The 19,447-nt window shown below is 45.6% G+C and overlaps 2 protein-coding genes across 4 annotated transcripts in view; one reads left to right on the forward strand and one right to left on the reverse strand.

The window, feature by feature from the left end:
• LOC101164049 (xenotropic and polytropic retrovirus receptor 1 homolog) overlaps nucleotides 1–1,746 on the forward strand; it is a 72,689-nt gene extending 70,943 nt beyond the window's left edge. Inside the window, exon 15 of the mRNA XM_023954612.1 lies at nucleotides 1–1,746. This exon is cut by the window's left edge and continues 517 nt beyond it. The gene's annotated coding sequence lies outside the window, so the exon portion shown is untranslated.
• A 1,196-nt stretch (nucleotides 1,747–2,942) lies between these two features.
• Nucleotides 2,943–19,422, reverse strand: sin3b (SIN3 transcription regulator family member B). 3 transcript variants are annotated; one of them, XM_011474578.3, is made up of 20 exons: nucleotides 18,869–19,422; nucleotides 17,822–17,928; nucleotides 16,667–16,820; nucleotides 14,283–14,642; nucleotides 13,856–14,002; nucleotides 13,559–13,687; nucleotides 11,656–11,745; nucleotides 11,440–11,558; nucleotides 11,081–11,294; nucleotides 10,408–10,524; nucleotides 9,930–10,168; nucleotides 8,708–8,891; nucleotides 6,888–7,743; nucleotides 5,929–6,098; nucleotides 5,679–5,852; nucleotides 4,998–5,090; nucleotides 4,821–4,915; nucleotides 4,480–4,678; nucleotides 3,831–4,088; nucleotides 2,943–3,714 (listed from the first exon to the last, which is right to left on the reverse strand). In XM_011474578.3, exons 1-19 carry the CDS (start codon nucleotides 18,977–18,979, stop codon nucleotides 3,852–3,854), a joined length of 3,795 nt encoding a protein of 1,264 aa, XP_011472880.1. In that variant the 5' UTR covers nucleotides 18,980–19,422; the 3' UTR covers nucleotides 2,943–3,714; nucleotides 3,831–3,851. The 3 variants fall into 3 exon arrangements, with proteins under 3 accessions (XP_011472880.1, XP_011472879.1, XP_020558437.1); XM_011474577.3 differs by having other exon boundaries at nucleotides 3,810–4,088; nucleotides 18,869–19,421; XM_020702778.2 differs by lacking the exon at nucleotides 18,869–19,422 and adding an exon at nucleotides 18,016–18,317 and having other exon boundaries at nucleotides 2,943–4,088.
• Nucleotides 19,423–19,447: the final 25 nt, after the last annotated feature.

Consider the following 19,447-nt stretch of genomic DNA (forward strand, 5'->3'; position numbering starts at 1 on the left):
TTTTTTAGGTTTCGCTGAGTTGCATTTACTGTCAAGTAAAACCATGGGGGGGGGGGGGGGGGGGTTACTACACGCTACAAGAAAAAAGAACAGATGTTTTGCTTCATACATTTCTATATAACAATTTCTTTGTACTGTACATATTTGAATGTGAATGATCCCATAGTTCTTATGTGATACTGGTGATTTTTTCTGTGTTTTCTAGAGGTTTTCCTGGTTAAACTTGTGCCATATTTCTATTAGAGACCTTCGTTGAGCCCCGATCTCATAAGAGAGCTTTAGACCTTTATATGATGTAATACTGAAGTGCCCTTTTACACCAATAATAGCCAAGATGCATGCACTTCTGTGCTTAACATTTAGCCTAACAGTTCATCCAGTTTGGACATGACTGTTGGACACAATGGATTAAAAAGAGAGATTTCTTTTTCAAATCTGATCTCAAAAGGTGTTAAAAGTAGAAACTGAAATGAACATTCAGAGAAATAGAACATGTGAGGTAAAAGGCAGAGTTCCTAAATCGGTGGCGTTTATTTAACGTGGTAAATGTGTCTTTTGTGTTTGGTTAAGTGTTGCAGAGTTCAGAGGAAAGCTGGGTTTCTTCCCTGGAATGCAATCCAAATCCATTTGCTGTGTCCGTGACAGCGGCTGTGAGCTCCGCTTTACCCGCGCTCACATTTGAAGAGCTGATTGGTTAACGGCTTTGAGATCCACTGTGTTTTTGATGTTTGGTGCTCTGATGCTCCTCGCCACGGAGACATCCAGCACAGGTTTTATCCTCATAATAAGCCTCAGCAGCCTGCAGATTCTCTGTGGATAAAAATTAACGAAAAAGAATCGAAATATCAGTGCAATGCACAGATCCAATAAGAAACCTACAGCCCTGCTGGGCCGCACGACTCTAAAAAGGCTGTGATGTCTTTTCCTGCATGCTGCTTTTGTTTTACTGTGTACATAGACGTTCATTTATAATAAACTGTACCATAGTGTTTGTTGTGACAGAGATGGATTTTATTTGATGCCATTTTTGCTCCAGGAAAAGCCGCTCAAGCTTTTGCTGCTTCCTAATCTCACCTCTTCACAAGTGAAGATGTTTAAATGTGTTTGTAAAGGAAAAAAAGGTGTCATATGTTGTTATCCCTTCCTCTGTCACGTCACCTGTGTGGGTTTTAGGTACAGGTGGAGGTGACTTTAGTGCAGCTGTGAATGTGCATGAACCTCCGAACCACTGCTTTTGATAAGAGTCCTGCAGACGGCACTTGGAGATTTTTCCACTGGATCAGACTTTGGATCCCAGAAGACGGAGGCCCCTTTCCATTCTTCTCTCCCCACGGTCCCTTTGTTCCTTGGAGGCGTGGCCTGCAGCGCTTTAAGGCGTTCGGAGAAGCAAACAGGGTTATTTATTGTACAGTTTGAGGACTTATGCACTCGCCTCTCATTTCTCCAGTTGCTTGCAAAGACATTTGATGTTATCGTTGGTTCCCTGCTGTTTTCTGGATGTGGTAAAGCTAAACGTGGTAGTCCGTGTAGTTTGGTAGATGTTTGGTAGTTAGAAAACGGTAAATATGCTGTGACTAAATGTGAAGACAAATGTCTTACTGTGTGAACCCCACCTTTACAGAGTAGCTTGTAAATGTTGATCGTAAGTTCTAGGATGTTTTCTGACGGTCTTTGTATTTCTGTAAACACTTTGGTGATCCTGTCATATCTGGGTTTTATAAACCACAGTTATTTATGAAAAATTCACTCCGTCTCCTGACTTTTTTTTTATGTTTCTGGTTCTCCTGAAGCTCTAAAGCAGAACTTTTCCTCCTCAGCTCTGAATCTAAATGCATCTACGTCACACAGCCGTGTCATCGGTTCTCACTTCTGGTTATTCTTGGAGCTTTCATCTCTGCTGCTCAGCATCACATATTTGGATTTGGTTGCTGAGCTGCTTCTGGTTTGCTTGAACTAAAAGAAACTTCTAAAACTGTGAAGTTTTAGTCACCAGCTCTGTCCAGGTACATTTATCACTGAGCTCTTCCTCAGTTCATGTCAACATGTATGCTACAGGTATGTCATGTTTGCTGCATCTCACACACACATCAATCCAGCTGCATTTCTAAAAATACGATTCAAAACAACAACTTTTACACAATTCTAAAAACTAAAGCTCCCTGCTGGAGCCACATCCAGACTAACTTATAGTTTGTAATTATGTCCAATTTACAATCCTAAAATGTAAACTGGATCATTTGTGTTTTCACATCTTTATTGATGAAACTGGATTCAACATGTTGCCTCATGACTTCTCCCTCAATCTGAGGTACGAGCTGTTTGGAACCTGCAAATGTAACTTCCATTTTTGAATAAAACCGCTTTGACATTGAAGTCGGCGAGTATTTTTGCTGATGTGAGTTGGTCCCCCCTCCCCCCTCAAGGGCTATTGTGGCCACAACGTTCCCCCAAACTCCAGAGGTCCTCAGGAACCACCTGATGGTTTTGTGGTTAGACCAAACGTGGATTCAGATGCAAAAGCCTGCAGGTTTAATCCAGACTAAAACTAAGTAAAAACTGAATCAAGCTGAGGTGCAGGCTCAACCAAGTGTCTGCAACTAAATGAAACATCTGCAGGTTTAATCCAGAATATAAAGTGAGATTGATCCAAGTTAACATTTGGATGCATGCAGCTTGTTAAACCGCCTCTTTATTCAGTTATTACTCAGTTTTATTCCAGCTAAAACTGGCAGATCTTTTTTGTTTTTCAATTTTCAGAACTCAAAGTGATGATCCTTTCACAAGTGCTTAAAGCTATATTGTCAAAATGATTACAAAACTTCAAAATCATCCAAATGAATGACTCCAGATAATTAGTTTCTTTACAGATCTCCTAATTGGAATTTAATCTGCAACAGAAATTGAAGCGTTTGTGCCGTTTGAGCCACATACCGTCTGCCAGCCAACGTCTAAGAAGGTCACAACAAGGTCGGTTTATTTTCTAATGACTGATACAGGGTTATACATTCTTTAACACTGATATTTAGCTTTTATTTTTTAATGTCATCATTCAAATAAAAAAAAAGAAAACATTTGGTGAGATCTTGAACGTGATGCTCTGCGGACATGAAACCCGTCCGTGTCGACGGCGCCTTCCCGCCGCGGTGAAGATGTGTTTTAAGCACAACACAAAAACGATTTAAAACAAAAACAGAGAATGTTTCAAAAGTTGGCTGACGTGAAACACTGTAAAGAACCACACCAACCCACTTTGGTAGGTCCGTGTAAAAAAATCCCTCCCTGTATGCAGATGATGCAGTTCTGTTGTGCGCTTACCTACAGACAGACATGATGAGAGCAGGATCACACAATCACACGCGGCGTAATCTCTCCATAGAAACACAGAAACCAACAGGCAGAAGGCTCTCTTGCTTTAGAAGCTAAAAACTACACGACATAAAAAGAAAAATAACGGAAAAACTCAAAACATTATCAGTTTGGGGGGAAAAAAACATCTTATAGAAGTTCTCAAGCGATCTGCTGTCTCTCTCCACTGATCTGAATCATTCCAGGAAGATGATCCTCGGTCCCGTTTGTGCCTGGTGTGCAGCCAGTCCTGACCAAGTCCTCTCTCAGAGATCTTCACTGAATGTTGGTCCTCGTTTTCCCGCCACCGTCTGTGTTGGAAATGAGTTCACTGATTGGCCCGAGTTTGGACCGTTTCTTTAAGTGCAGCTGAACGCCGGCACGTTTGGAGGAAGGCAGAGAAAGGGACCGTAGCCGTGAATGTCTGTTTAGTGTACAGATGTCACAGACGTCCATGCGTTTACCTGCAAGAGTGCGTGTTCTACCTTCATCACTGCGGAGGTCTTTTATGGGGAGGAGGGGGCTTTGCTACTGCTGTAATGGACGCGGTATCTGTTGACCATCTGTCCTTTCACCTCGGTGGGCAGGCAGCTGGTCTTGCAGGGGATGAAGTCCTCCTCTTCCTCGCCCATCAGCCAGTTGTGCACGGAGCGCTCGGCAGCAGCGGTGACGTGATCGCTCAGCCAGCCTTTGTGCCACTTGTGGAAGCGCTGGTGCTGGCTGGCCGCTACGCTGAGCTGCGACTGAGGAGGAAGGCAGAGTCTCAGCTTTACACACCAAAAGACGTTTTCCTCATTGCAGATTTCCCAGGAAGCACCTCGAACCCCCCCGCTGCTTTTAATAAAATATTGAGATTCATTTATGACATGCAGACATAAAGTATTTCTCTGTAATAACAGGCATAACTATGAAAATCCCCCATCAGGATGCAATTAGAAACTGTAACAGAATTCTCTGTTTCAAGGAGAACAATGACATTTACAGTAACAAAAGCTAGACATTTCTGTTCTTTACATTAACTTGCTGCACTGCCGCTTTGAAATGAAGCTGAAAGTCCAAAGCAGCATCCAAACTATGCAGATGAACTAATAAGTCTTGACTCTACGGCGTGAGGCAGGCTAGGCGGCGTCTTACCTTTCTGGCCTTGACCAGCGCTCCTCTGCGGTACATGTAGTCCTCAGAGTTCATGACAAACACCATCTTGTGAGTGTTGAGCTTAAATCGACAGTCCAAGCTGCCGGCGCTTTCCACGCCCAGCTGGCGGTGCCACTCTCTTCTGCAGCGCATCGCCTCCACCTGCCGCACCTGCCAGCGGCGGAAACGGCGAAGGTTCCTGGCGGAGAACAGGCATTATTTTCCCAAATTTGTTTGTGGAACAGCATCTGTTTGATCACAGCCTCTTTATTTTTCCACCTAAACAGGATCAGCCTAAAGCATGAATGATCCTAACATCAGAACGTAAAGCCTCACCGTACCTGGGAAGAAACACGGGTTTAAAGAAGTATCCCTCTGCCTGAGAGCACAGACTGGACTCTGTTCCAACAAACTGCTCCATGTAGCTGGACAGGCACTGATGGAAACAACAGCCTGTCAGTTCAATCAATGACTGCATTTGATTCTTTATGTAGCAAGTTCTTTCATAAAGTGCTTACCTGGACATCCAATGGGTCGTCAGTCTGAGCCTCCTCGGTGTCCAGCAGCTCCACGGTCATCGTCACCTGGCCTTTGTTCTGAATAAACATCAACTGATGGAAGAGAAGAAAAACCGTTGATCATCAGGTAGAGTAGAACGTCTGTAGAGGTCCAAACTCTGGAGCTGCATTCACGCCCTCCTCTGCATCGCGTGTTCCAGCAGCCACGTCCCATGAAAGCTCTGTCCGTTCACCACGCGTGTCGTATGTTAAACCAGGTCACACTTTTACCCGTCAGGAACTCAGATTTCATAGTGACGTATGGATGGAAGCGTCAACAGTTTGAAAATGGAGCACAAAGGAGAAGTTCAAATAGCGGTTTTTGCTTGAGCGTGACCTTTTCCTTCCCTGGAATTATGACATCAAGTCTTTCTGCCGTCACAACAGAAGACTCTGACACTCCACACCTCTTCCAACATGGCGGACGCCAAGGAAAAGGAAGAAGAATGCGTCTTTGGGCGACGAGAGTGTTCAAGAATGCCTGTGTGGCGCGCGCCGGTGTTTCTGTAGCTTGACAGCAGCGTTCCAGCTGATCCCGATAAAGCGTTGATCAAAATAACAGCTGAGAATTGCAGTTTCTGAATAGAAATCAAAGCTTCAGGCAGACAGGAAAACCCCCATGAACGGAGTCAAACGGCTCACCTTGAAGCAGTTCTCTTCAGCCATGACTCTCTCGGCCTTCCACTGGTAGCTGGTCTCCCAGGCGGCTCTGACACACTGAGAGGACAGGTTCCCCCCCGCTGCCCCCCGCTTCCTCTCAGCCAGGTAGAGGTCCACCACCTGGAGACACACCTCGTCGCTCACCAGGTGCTGCAGCTGACGTGGGAGGAAAGCAGGGTGAGGCATTTGGACGCAGAGAGGGACGGATAGACGCACGGCGGAGCCGGCCTACCTGTCGGATGATGTTGTGTATGACCTTGTCTAAGGTGAAGCCGATGTAGGCGTGGATGGTGAACATCTCTCTCAGCGTGTCTTCGTACTGCGTGGAGTCCAGGTTGCCGTCCAGAAGGCTGCGCACCATGTCCAAGAAGGCCGGGTAGTACTCCTCCAGCTCCACCTCGCCTGTGGAAACACAGGAAGCTCACTTTCCTGTCTAAAGCAGCCGCTCGTCTTTACAAGTGGAGTTCTGCTGATGTTAAAAAAGAAATCTTTATTGACATCTTTGAACGACGTTAGAGTCGAGGACAAACGACAGGAGGAGTCTAAAAAGACGTGTGACAGAAATGCCAGGAAGAGGAGTCCCACTCCCATCCTGTTCTCATCGTCCAGCTGTCTCTTGAATTAGGATTTTAGCCTCAATCCAAAAACCTGTGTGTTTTCTAGGACATAGTTTCTGCAGAGCGGCAGGAGTTCATTAGAAATTTGCCTCTGAGTTGTGGGCGGCACCATTGGTGTGGAGCAACCCCGACCCCCTTCCCCATTGCCGTGAGCTGGGAGCTTGTGGCTCCGCCCAGAATCTTTTCTACGTCACAAATACGATCTTTTCCTCTGCTCCTGATTTACAACAATTAGAATAAAGAAACAATCAGAAACGCAGATTTGAGCTAAACCTCCATCATCATCAGCTAAACAGCAGTTTCATTGGAGCGCGTCTTTGATTCATCCGTTAGTCACTAAGTGAATATTTCCAATCATTTCTAACAGATTGATGTTTTTGAAAACGATCTCCATTCATAAAGGCTGACTTTTTCATTATTAATAGGAGCACGTAATCAAACTGACGACCTTCAGACATCATTCGTTCTCCCTGACGGGTTACGCTCCTTTCTTTCCGTTTGGATCCTTAGCACACGGGTTTGACGGAGCGAGGCCGGACGCTGGCTCCGGCGTGCGCTGAGCAGCTGGACTTACTGGGCTGCTTGAGGCGGAGCTCCATGGCCAGGTCGCAGGTCTTTTCCCGCCTCCCCTCGGCCACCAGCAGCCTCTCCCGGCTCTGCTCCGCCCGGTGCTCCAGCAGCTGCCGCTCAGCTTGGCGATAGACCCGCAGCAGCCGCGAGCACAGAGTCTGGTGCAGCCGCAGAAAGAAGTACCAGTTGTTGTTGACCAGGAAAAGGTTGTAGACGCCGTCCATCTCCTTCTGGTGCTCGGCTTCGGGGTCACGGAGGTCCATTTTTTCCGCGGCCCCGCCAGAGGGCGTGTCTAAAGGCGCGGGGCCTGGCGTGGACGAGGAGGTGTCTGGAGGCTGACTGGTGCTACTTGACGTGGTGGAGGCCTCCGTGTCCAGACTTTGGGACGGGCTGCAGCGCCGCCTCCTGGACTCGCCGTTGGGCTGCTGGTGCAATTGCGGCTGGTTGTTGTTGGGCGGCGCGTGGGCAGCCTGGCTGTGGCCCCCGACAGCTGCTGCCGCGGTTCCTGACGCATCATTGGAATGACTACTGCCGCCTCCCGCCTCCGGCGCCGCCGCTCCCGTCTCTGCAGCTTCCTCGTGCTCTCCCTCCTCGTCCGTCCACTCCTCGGTGTCGCTCAGCTCTCCACGTCTGGAGAAGAACAGGTCGGGGACAAAGTGCTGGACGATGCGCTTGATGTGGTCTTTGTCGTCTTTGTGAATGGTGGGCTGTCTCTTGACGTGGTAGATGATGAGAGCGGCGGCGTCCTCCAGGATCTGCTTGTCTTCGTAGGTGAACACCATGTGCGGCTCGCTGGTTGAGGCCGAGCCGTTGCGACTCTGCTGACCGACGCCGCCCTCCTCTGTGCTCTGCTCCTGACGCTGAGAAAGACGAGGGAGAGCGATGAAGCAGCGACCTCACAGAAATCCATCACAGTGTGACTGAACTGCAGGGCAAGTTTCTGTCCAATAAGAGGCTAAAAAAGAAACAACATTCGAGGAAATGACGAATACGGTTTCTTCTGTTCAAACCGGGCTCAGAAACATCAAAAATGTCAGCTTAATATCTTATTTTATTTGTTCAAATCAAAGCCAGAACCTCTCACCGTGTTTGTGGTCTGTGCCGTGATACTTTAGCACACTCCTCTGGCGGTGGGTGTTTTAGCGTTTTGGTACACAACAGTTGATCCTGCGGCTTTTTATTATTTATTTAAACTAAATAGCAACTATGTGGCTTTCAGCTCGGCTTATAGTTCTTTGTTTTTGTACTTCTTGATAATATTAGAAAAGGTTTCAATGAAGATCCCACCGTTGTTTTTTTATTGAGTGTAATCTGCTTCCTCAGTGACGCCCAAATTCCCTGGCTGGCTGGCTGGCTGGCTGGCTGGCTGTTTCTTCCTTTACGTCTGAGGAGCAATGTCTGCATTTTGCACGTTTCCGGGTCTTTCAGGACCCTCACTTAATGGCTCTCCTTGAACACTCACTCGTTAACGCTACATTTCACTGAAAGCGCCACAACTCAAAGCAAAAACTCCCATCAGCCATAGCGTGAGCTTGAGATTCCACCAGAATTTCAGGTCAGATCTCATGTTAAACTATTTGATCTGTTTTTTGTATCAACGATAATAAAATGTTACAACTTTTCCAAAACTTCAGAGGAAATGTCGTTTTTCGCAAACTTTTCAAGGACCTAAAATGACATTTTCAATTTCCAGGACTTTTCCAGGTTTTTCATGACCATAGGGACCCCCCTGTAAATAAATCTAGTAATGTGGAAGACAAACAGACCCAACCGTTGAACCTGTTGAATAGTCCATGCCCTGGTGCATTGTGGGTATCAGCTTACCTCGTCGTAGATGCTTTCGATCTCGTTGAGGAGGCTCTTGGAGCGCAGCGCCTTCATGTCGTTCTGCTTGAAGTTGACGCCCTGGTGGTCCAGGGACTTCAGGTAGGCCTTCTCGTACTGCTCCCTCCAGATTTTGTTGAATCCCTGCTGAGCTTCTCTCCACTCCTCTTCCTTGGCTTTCAACCTGCAGGCAAAAACGCCGGTCTTTAATTTGACCACAGAAGCAGCGTGAAAGAATCCGCTGTGGCTGACAGAGCAGCAGTTTGCCCGTTTTTTCACAAAACGGATTCTTTCTCACAAACAGGAAACAGATTTTTAATGATGATGTCAGTTATGGTTATGAGATGGAGCTCGTCCTTTGGTCGTGGTCTTCAGCCTTTCTCAGGACGCCGTTTCATGTCAGACGTATTTTCACGGACAAGTCTGAACGAGAACGAATTTTACTTTTCATATTTTTAAGCTTCTGGTTTCTGAAAAACATATTTTTCAAATTGAAATGCCACTAAAAAGAATATGTTTCAAAAAAATCTGAAAATATTACAAGATTTTTTTTTACAGATGACAAACATTCAATGAAACAAAGTTATTTGTAGAAGTTGCTTCTGATTTGTAAAAATAGAATCCATGATAACACTGAGACTCAGATCATTTTTTACATTCATCATATTTGTTTCTACAGAAATCCTGATTTATTGTGTATTTATTGTGTATACATTTTCTGACATCTGCCTAATTCAACTTTGCTGTAGGAAAATTCATAAATGTCCTTTTTCCAAGTTTCCACAAATCAGCATCATTTGTTTATTAAATCTTTTTCTGTGGCTGGTATTTAATAAAAGAAAAATGTCAGAGTGGCGGCTAACAACCGAACGCCAACGTCAGCCGCATCAGACTTTTTGATTGACGGATAAATGAAGCAAAAGAAAACGACAACTGTCGTAAAAGTGGTATTCTCTAGAAATAATAACAAATAAACGTCATTATCTACGTGTGTGAAACATTATATGCTTATATACATGCAGAGCAGATTCTGGTACTTCAGAACAACCGTCTCCCGGACCGGTACCAGTCTGCGGCCTGGGGGTTGGGGACCCCTGCTGTAAATTACTGAATCTATATCAAAACAAAGCAATGGTCAAGAAGTGTATTTATCGAAACTACGCCCACAAGCAGAATCTGGGCTAACAACATGAGCGGTTCTGACAGAAGAGGAGGGTCTGACCTCTTCAGCACCACAGGCACGGCGGTGGCAGGACTCCTCTTCAGTCCCTCGATGATCTCTGGGGCTTTGTCGCCGTAGATACGGTAGACGGAACGCCGCTGGATGACCTCAGACGTGCCGCCCAGGCAGTCGTCCAACCGGAACCGGTCCTGGTCTTCGGGAGAAAGGCGAGCCAGCTTCTTCTGGACGCTCTCCAACACTCTGATGGTTGCCAGGTTGGTCTCCAGAACGACATCCAGCTGCAAGTGTCACCGGCACAGATTTACTGAGCATAAACCAAAATCAGAATCATAAACCAGCATCTTTGAACACGGTGACGTCTGCGTTTCTCAGTGATGAAAGTATGGAAACAAAAATGTTTTGTCAGACAGTTTTTAACCATCTTGGAGTTTGTTGGACAAAGGTTTTCAGCACGCTTTGGTTTAATAAATGGCATCTGTTGAGTCACAGATGAGAAATCTTTGTGCTGTTGGTTTACCTCGAACCTTTCATCCTCGCAGCGATGCAGCTGCTCTTCATAAGGAGTCTTCTTCGAGCTGACAAATGTAGAATCTTCTGACCAGGAAGGAAATGACACCCAGGTGTCATTCAGGACCTTAGGACGCACAAATGGAAAGTATGAACACAAAGAGAAGACATTCCAACGTCTGCTATGGTTCCTTTGATGCACACGAAGGCTTTTCCAGAGCATCCTTTGGTTGGTGACCTGCAGCTCCTGGAGTCTGACACAACGGCCCCTTTTTCCTAGGTAAATAATTCAAAATAAATCAGATTTAAAAAAGAAAACTCCTTCTAAGGAACGGTGTCCTTTAAAAAGGACATAAAAACGTAGTGACTGAGAGTTAAACCTGAGCTTCCTGTTATCTCCCTTCAGTGCAGGAAACACCAGAACATCGACTCTGAAAGACCAGATAATCCAATCCCACAATTCTTTGCTGTCATCGCGTAAAAAGGAAGTGATAACTGAAGGTTGACTCAAAGCCAAAAAGGCTGTCAGACCAACTTAGGGTTTAATCCTGTACAGAAACATTTTGTAATTCCAAGCCTTCTTTAAATCGTGACGCATCATAGCGAGGTCAAGGAGCTGAGAACCCCCCCCCCCCCAGAACCAAAGGAAACAGCACCGTTCAAGCCCCCAAAGGTTGTGGTACCTCTTTGCATAAGGCTGTGCGCCCGCTGCATTTGGGCTGCTGGTAGGTCTTTGGCAGCGCTCGATAGCTGGACCCCAGCCGCTTGCAGGAGGCATAATCCACCTCCCTGCCTCCACCCCCCTCCATGTAGCGGTCCGACAGCCCCGACACGCCATGACACAGCTCTTTGTCCCCCAGAAAGGACTTGAACTGCGAGTACAGCTCAGGAAACTTCCTGTTGGGGAGGGACAGGTCAGTTCAGGGAGACCCAGCTGCAACGACACACCTGCTGTCGCACAATTCAATCAGATTCCAGCCTTTTCCTGTTGTGGGATCCGACATTTACTAAACACGCTGCCATTTGTAAAGGTTCTTCTCACCCCAGGAAAGGTGTGACCAGCTGGAGCAGCTCTGCTCCAGAAACCACTTCCTGGTTGAACAGCGCGATGCAGCGCAGAAAGTTCTCGTACACTTCCTGGCTTTTGAAAAGGCGGCGGACCTAAAAGATTGATTAGGGTAATCAGATAAAAATGTCAAAGCAAGGTAAAGCTTAGAAAACAGGAAATCAAAAATGTAATAAAATCCATAAACCTTACTTTGTCAAAGAAGGAGAATTCCCTCAGGACGCCGTGCTTCCCGGCTGAAGCAAAAGACGGATCTTTGGTGCAAGAATACTTCATTTTTTTCTGAAAAAGAAAAACTATTTCATAAATATCTAGAACATTTGATTTCCTTAATGGCACAGCAGAATTGAGAAACTTCAGAGATTTTATGAATACCAATAATCTAATTCTTACAGAATGGAAAGCACATCAGAAAGCGTCTAATAAACATTTTCATCTGCTCTGTAGCAGTCTGTACAGGGAGAGAAAGCTGCTTTGAATTCAAAATGCACAACATTTGACGTTATTTCCTTATGGAAGGAGTCACAGAGCAAGAGTCAGAGTTAATCAGCAGCGTTCGCTGGAAACAACAGCAGACTGGATGCAGCTTTAAGACTGAGCAGCAAAGGCTGATGGGAATCTTTAGCTACATGCATCCTACTGCATGTGGCTGTAGTTTATGCAGATTTGGTGTATTGTCAGTGAACAGTAGTGAAGAAAACAAACTACGAAGTGGCAAAATATACTAAAAAAGGAGAGAATGAAGATTTGAGGAATAATCAATAAGACAAAAAATTTACATTCTAAAAAAGATGAAGCTGCACTAATCTGAATGTTCACTAAATAGAAAGACAGAGCAAAGACAGAAAAGGGCTGTTTTTATTAAAGAATAACCTGTCAAACCCCAAAAAATCTATTTACTGCAGCGACATATGGATCAGATATGGATAATATCAATATGTATCATATGTGGTCCAGACTTCTGACTTGAGGGTTGTACAAAAGCAAATATCTTCTTAATGTCATTTTAATCTTTATTTATAAGATAAAAGCGCTCTGTGGTCGTCACAGGTGCATCTATGGAAGGACACACAGAACCTGAACTGGTTTTTGGCATCTTTGTATAAATAAAACAAAACGTCATCACAGTTTCAGCAAATATTCTGGACAGTCAAAACTGAGACGGAGCTTCTCAGAGATGATCCAGTGTGTTCCGTCTCAGAGTGATGGGTTAGGGAAACCTTCACAAACTCCAGAGTCCCACGAGTTTCACCGCCGACCTCCACCTGCAGCTCCTCACTGGCAAAGCACACCTGATCCAGGTAATCGGCAGCAGGTGGGGTCGAGTTTAGGAGAAACCAGCAGAATGTTGGCGCTGGCGGGGTAGAATTCGACACCCCTGCTTTTAATCAAAGTGTGGCCCCACACTCAGAGTGCCGCTCCTTCCAAAAACCAGCCAATCAGGCTTCAAATGGCCTTTTTTGATTTAAATCAAAGAAAAGGTTAAAGGTGCACATTTTCATCTTATCGAGCTTTAGGTCAAATCTTGTAATGGGGGGTCCTTTCGTATGCAAACACACCTTCCTTTCTCTTAATTCTGTGTTTTGCTGTCATTAAATACATCAGACCCTGCAGTGAATAAACGCGACTTTTTCCCCCTTAGGTTTGGTTTTTACTCAGATTAACTGTAGAATACGTTTACAGTTTAACATTGAAATCCTTCTGATTGAAGAATAGACAACTGTTAGAAACCAGGAAAAAAAACACAACATGTCAAGCCAGGGCCGGTTAATACTTCAACAAAGCCTCATCAACAAGAATAAAGTAATTCAGAGTTAGTAAAGGGGTCCAGTCAGATGAAGCTACACAAACACAGGGGTTAGTGGGACAGAAAGGAACAACAGTTCCAAGGTAAAATGTTCATTCTGTGCCACTTTGCATTCTTTAAACACTGATAAAGCTATGAAATGAATCGATTGTGTTTCAACATCACACAATAAAGGCAAACTGCAGCATTTCTCACTATTTAAATCAAGCTTTCTTCTTAACTGAAGCATTTTGTCACTTTTGGCCGGCGTCGTTTGGACAAATGCGTCCATAAGAAGCACGAGCATACCTTCAGCAGAGGAGACATGTGCTGCAGGAGGACGGGCCGGGGCCTCTTCTTGTTCTGTTTGCTTGATACATCGTCTTCCTCAGACTTTTTCAGCGGCTCTTTGCTCCCCGTCAGCGAACTCCCCGTGAACTAAATTAGCAAAAGAAGAAGTAAATATCAGCAGAGACATTCTGAAAAGCAAATACAGCTAGTCTGTCTCCATTGGAGAAGCCGGACAAACCGGAAAAACCAGGTTCGTTTGTGACTCTTCACTTATTTCATTAAGGTTAGAAGTTCACATGCTGGAGCTTCACTGACCAGAGATCTCTTAGCATCGGGTAAGAACTGTCCAAACTCAGCCAGAAGATCCTCCTGCCCCTTAAAAAGGCTGGCCACTTTGGAAAAGACTTCGTCTTCAGTCATGCCGCTGCTGCCCCGACTCTCCTTGGCTTCCAGCTGCTCCTTCTGCAAAGTGACGGGGGAAACCGTGTTGACATGGAGCCAAAGGGGGAAACACTCTTTCTTTTAAAGAACAATCACATCTACAGTTATCAATATCTTGTAAAACAGCCGTTTTGATGCAATAGTGATGAATGGCGTGCATTCTGACACATCCACCCCATGACACACGTTTCAGGAATAAAACGGCCAACAAGCCGCTGCAGTCTCGTCTGTACACTGTGATAAATGTAAAACGTTTCAGTTATGGAGCTGGAAATCTGCTTCCTAATCAGCCAGTTTTTACCTGATAGGTGTGGAGGATTTCTAGGAAGGCTCTATAAATCTCTGGGTGGTCCAGAAAACGGTTTTTAATCTTGTTAACATAGCTGATGGCACTGTCAAACTCAACAGGACTGGTCTCTGACGCCGGCGGGGACACCGAGGAGACGGCGGCCGGATTGTGGCTCTCTTTAGTCAGGGGGAGAGAAAGTCTGCTGGGGGGCTCTGCGGGTCCCGTCGAGCTGGACGACAGGGAATCGGACGAAGGCGCCTTGACTTCACTGGTCTGGACCGGTCCAGCTTCAGCGTGGACCGTGGAGGCGGGGCCTGAGGACGAGCCCACTGCAGGAGGGGTCAGATTTTTAGTGTGCTGTCCCGGAGACACCTGCATGGGTGGACAGGGGGGGTGGACAGGGGGGGCAAACAGTGCATGAGACATTAAAGAAATGAAATGTTAAAGAACATGAAACATAATTACATCGGCTCTGAAATAAAGTGGATTTTTTAAAGCAAAAGAATTCAAACTCCATAAATTAAAAATAACACTGATTTGAGCTTTTTATTAAGCAGCTTTAGCTCCAATAATCCACAGTTTAATACAACAATCTGGTTTTACAGCACAATGGAGAGCTTTTAGATTTTCTTTAAGCACTTTGTAAATAAATGCAAACATTTATAGGCAAAAAGGAGCAGAAAAAAGTGTCTTTTTAGATTTTCATATGCAATAACAGCGCTATGAGGTCATCCAATAAGCTCTCAAATTTGCAACATTTTGTGTGAGAAACATGAAACGATTAAGTTTAGCAAAGACGATCATGATTCAAATCAATTGGAATATTATTGAAAGTGTATAGATTTCAAAAACTGAAGTGACAAAATGATTAAATGATTTCCAAAATCCATAAACTCCACCATGGGATGCATCTAAAATCAGAATCTTCTCTGACAGTTTGTCATTCTGGGAAACATCCGACAGCAACGTTACATTCAGAGGATTCAGTTCCAGGTTCATCAAAAGTGCAAATAAGCCCACAAAGAGACATTATTCCACACAAAGTTTAAATAACAAATACATCTGCAGCTCATGTGGGTCAAACGCACTAATACAATCTGATGGCAGCAAACTCTCCAAAGTTTGGCCGCGTTTTGTGAATAACCATCACTCAGACATCAGTTTTCTCTCAAAAACACACTATGATAAAACAAAATGTTGTTTTTAACCTGTTCTGCTGATGGAGGAGAAACAGAAAGAATAAGTAAATAAATAAATAAAGACAAAATAAAAAGCCTATAGTTGTTACGTGTAAGGGTCAATGGCCGACGAAGTGTGCATTATCACTTTTTAACGCACACCGTGGAAGCCTGGGTGCTTCCGCGAAGTGCGTTAGTTCTGATAATGAACACTTCAAAGGCCATTAACCCGCTTATACCATGGTCACTTACAAAAGCAATAAATAGTAACCTGTTTTTGGTACTTAATTCTTGTTTTTTGTTCCGATTTGGATCACTTTTCTCACAAAAAGCGGACTATTTGTTCGCGCCGCATCACTGCTGCAGTCAAGATTCGGCGATATATATCTATGCTGATCTTCCCGATGGGTTGAATAAAGCATCAGTTCAGAGAGAAAGTTCACTTTTTACCGCTTGTTTTTGTCCAAATGATGAAGCAAAAGGTTGTTTTAAAGAAGCCGGCGTAGTGATACAGAACATTTAAGCTAGGTGACCGGAACTTCTTTTTTCACCGTGCAGTTATCCTGTGGTATATCACTTTTTAATGCACACCCAGCAGCCAATCAGATTCAAGTATTCACCCGGGCCATGGTATAAAAAAACTACAATGGACAGCCTCCAGCCCCCGCTCCATTCTGATCCTCCACCTGCAGACCAACAGATCCATGATCTTCTTTGTTTTCCTGGTCTGAGCTGGAATCTGGATCAGAACTGGACGGCTGGATGGATCTGATCACTGTTTTTGTTGCACTGCTAATGCTAGGTTGGGGGTGTGAGGGGCAGTAAGCTAGTGGGAGAGGGTGTAAACTGTAAACAGATGATGGGAAGGAGGACTGGCTTTCACCACGCCAACGGTCCCGCCCACAACGCCGCTCTACAGGAACTATGTCCAAGAAAATGACTGGTTTAGTTTAGCCGTTACCTATTGATTCTATGACTTTGTGTTCTTTATGATTCATGTTTATTGAACAACTACCGTCTGAAGCCCTTTGAGGTGACTGTTGTTGTAATATTGGGCTATAGAAATAAAACTGAATGGAATTTTCATCATAATTAAAAGGCCACTGGGAACACTTAGAAACTAGATCCAAAGATGGTCAGAGTGGAACTTTAAGACCTCTAAACTCTGTCACCCTGAAATCTTTACGGGTTTCAGTACAAGCGGGAAGTGTGGCTCACCTGAGCGGAGAACGGAGACTGGAGAAACGCCATCCCATTTTTGGGAATCTCTATCCGATAACCTGGAGGCAGGAAGGCGTTGAAGCCCAGGACCAGGTCTGGATGTCCATGAAATAGCTGTGACACGCGGTTTATGACCCCCGGTGTGTCAATGCTGTTGAAGAGAGACGACGACGATGATGATGATGATGATGGGTGAAGATAGAGACACATACTTTCATGCTTCACTACTTTAAGATAAAGTCAAACATTTTAGTTCTGGATGGAACCAGTTAAGAAAATGTTTTTGGTTTCTGTTGTATTTATTTATGTTAAATAATCAGTTTTGACAAAATAATTGTCTTTGGACTCATTAAAGATTTGTTAACTACCCTTAAAGTAACCAAGCATCACAACCACTAACCTCACTCTGCCTTTCATGTCACTCGTGTTTCTGGGTGAATTCAGCATCGGCTTAGCAGCATTTTTGCCTCCTTTTTAAGTTCAGAAACCGTCCTGTTCTTGGCAGGACTGCTGCAGACTCAGTCTGCGGATCGGCACAGGAAGACCCAGACCAGGGCCCGCTTAGGGCTACATTGGGCGGCCATGGCGCAGAGGAAGAACGTTCGACTTCTGATGAGAAAATCAAGGTTCTGTTCTCGCCTTGTCCGCCCAAGTGTCATTGGGCAAGGCACTGAAGCCCACATTGCTCCTGGTGGTTATAGGTTGGTGCCAGTGTTTGGCATCAGTGTGTGGGTCTGTGGCAGAAAAGCGCTTTGGACTCTAACAAAGTACTAAACCACTATCATAAAAATACGCCGTTTACTATTTAGGCAGCAGCGGGATACGCCTCGCCCAAGAACCTACACTGGGAAGCATACACTGGCTTCTTGCACGCCAGTCCAACACCCAGCCAAGGTTGGGGTTGTGAGGGGCTGTAAGCTAGCGGGGCAGCATGTAAACAGATGAGATGATGGGAAAGGGGCCGGCTTACTCTGCACCACTGACACAACTCAGAGCTGAATTTCTAATGAACTACTGCCACTTTGCAGAAACTATATCCTAGAAAACGGCATAAATGTAATTAAAAGATGACTAGGAATGTTTTTGCAACAGATGCAAACTACTTTACTGTAAATCCCTGTAAATCAGGGTTTGGTTTGCTCCTATGGTTACCTCTGTGACTTGAACTCCTTCATGATGTCCAGGAACTTGTTATAGATGCCCGGATCATTGGCAAACCGGATCTTCACTTGGTCCAGATAAGATAAGGCATCTTCAACCTTTAAAACAAAAGACCGGCAGTTATTGTCAGGTGAGATGTTGGTGCATGAAGTGGAAAAGGACAAATTCCAAAGCAGAACTGTTACCCATCATGCACCAGTGGGCAGGACTCGCAGCTGATCGGGACTTTATTTACCCGTTTAGTCTGAATGCTGGCTTTTTCAGCCCCGTTCGTTTGAGTCTGCATGATGGTTTGAAGTCAGGCTGAGCTTTATTTACCACACGCACGCACACACTCGCGCGCGCACACACACACACACACAAACTGCAAGTGACTGAAGAGGAAAGACGACGCAGCTGAACCGGGAAAGAAGCAGCTCCCGTTTCTACCGTCTGCAGCGTTTACGGCCACTAAACACCGAGAAATCACAGAAACATTCAGACGAAAGAGCGCGTAGCGTCTGAAGCTAATGCTAGCCAACAGCGGAGCGCCGTTCAGAAGTCCGACTGCTCGATCAGTACAATGCATGGGGGGGGGGGGGGGGGGTCAGACTGCGACGAAAATAAGATGTAACAGAAAACACTAAATACAGAATTCGGAATCATCAAGCACAGCCGCCGTTTCTACACGGCCTGGATGACGAGCTCCACTTTGTTTGGAGCAGGCTAAGAGAAAAGACGAACCACCACCGAGGAGGAACTTCCCACAACACGGCTGACTTCACGGCTCTGCCAGCGATGGCGTCAATGAGAAAGTAGCACAAACTGAGTCCTTCGTCTGACAATCGCTCCAGTGGTTGCTGGAAAACAGCTTCCGAGTCCAACCTCGTACGCCAGCGTTCAAATGTTCGGCCGGGAATTACTTTTCGGGCTAACTAGCTGCCTGGCGTTAGCCGGAGCCCTTCCTTTCAATAGTCGACGACCAAATGTGGAGCAGCGGCCGACGCCGTAACGGCTCCGGGGGACTTTTTCCGCTTGACGTGTCCGTCGTCCGCTTACCTTCAGCTTCTGGAAGTGTTGCTGCTGCACTTGCTTTTGTGTGATAACGTACGGCTTGTCTTGAATCTGGCTGATCTGCTTGGCGGCGCTATGCGCCTGAATCTTCGCCATTATCCCGGCGAGGAGGACCGGAGAGCCGCTACCGCAACTTAAGAGCGCAGAGGCGGCTGTTGGTTTGTTGGGCTAGCGGACAAACCTCGCTCTCGGTCGGGGAGCCAGCCTGCCTGCCTGTAACCAGCCAGCCAGCAACCCTACTTTGCTTGACTGGACAGTCTTTTGCACGCAGGCAAAAAAAAAAAAAAAAAAGGACGGGAAATCCAGCAGAGTTGAGGGGGAGACGAGCCGCTGCTGGCTACTCGCCGCGACTTTGACGAAACATCACCGTTTCACCAAACCGGCAGAGAAAAAAACATCAGAAAACAATGGTTGCCGTTAACGTATTTAAAATAGCTATCCCCTGTCTCTTTAAATTCGGCGGCAGCGGTCTATGTTAGCGTCCGGAAGCCAGAGGAGTGAAAAATAGGAGAGAAAAAAAGTGAAAAATTGAAGTGCGCAGCCGCAGAGGTGGGAGGAGCCTAA

This window comes from Oryzias latipes, chromosome 4 (assembly GCF_002234675.1).
Source record: "Oryzias latipes chromosome 4, ASM223467v1".
Classification (NCBI taxonomy): Eukaryota; Metazoa; Chordata; class Actinopteri; order Beloniformes; family Adrianichthyidae; genus Oryzias; species Oryzias latipes.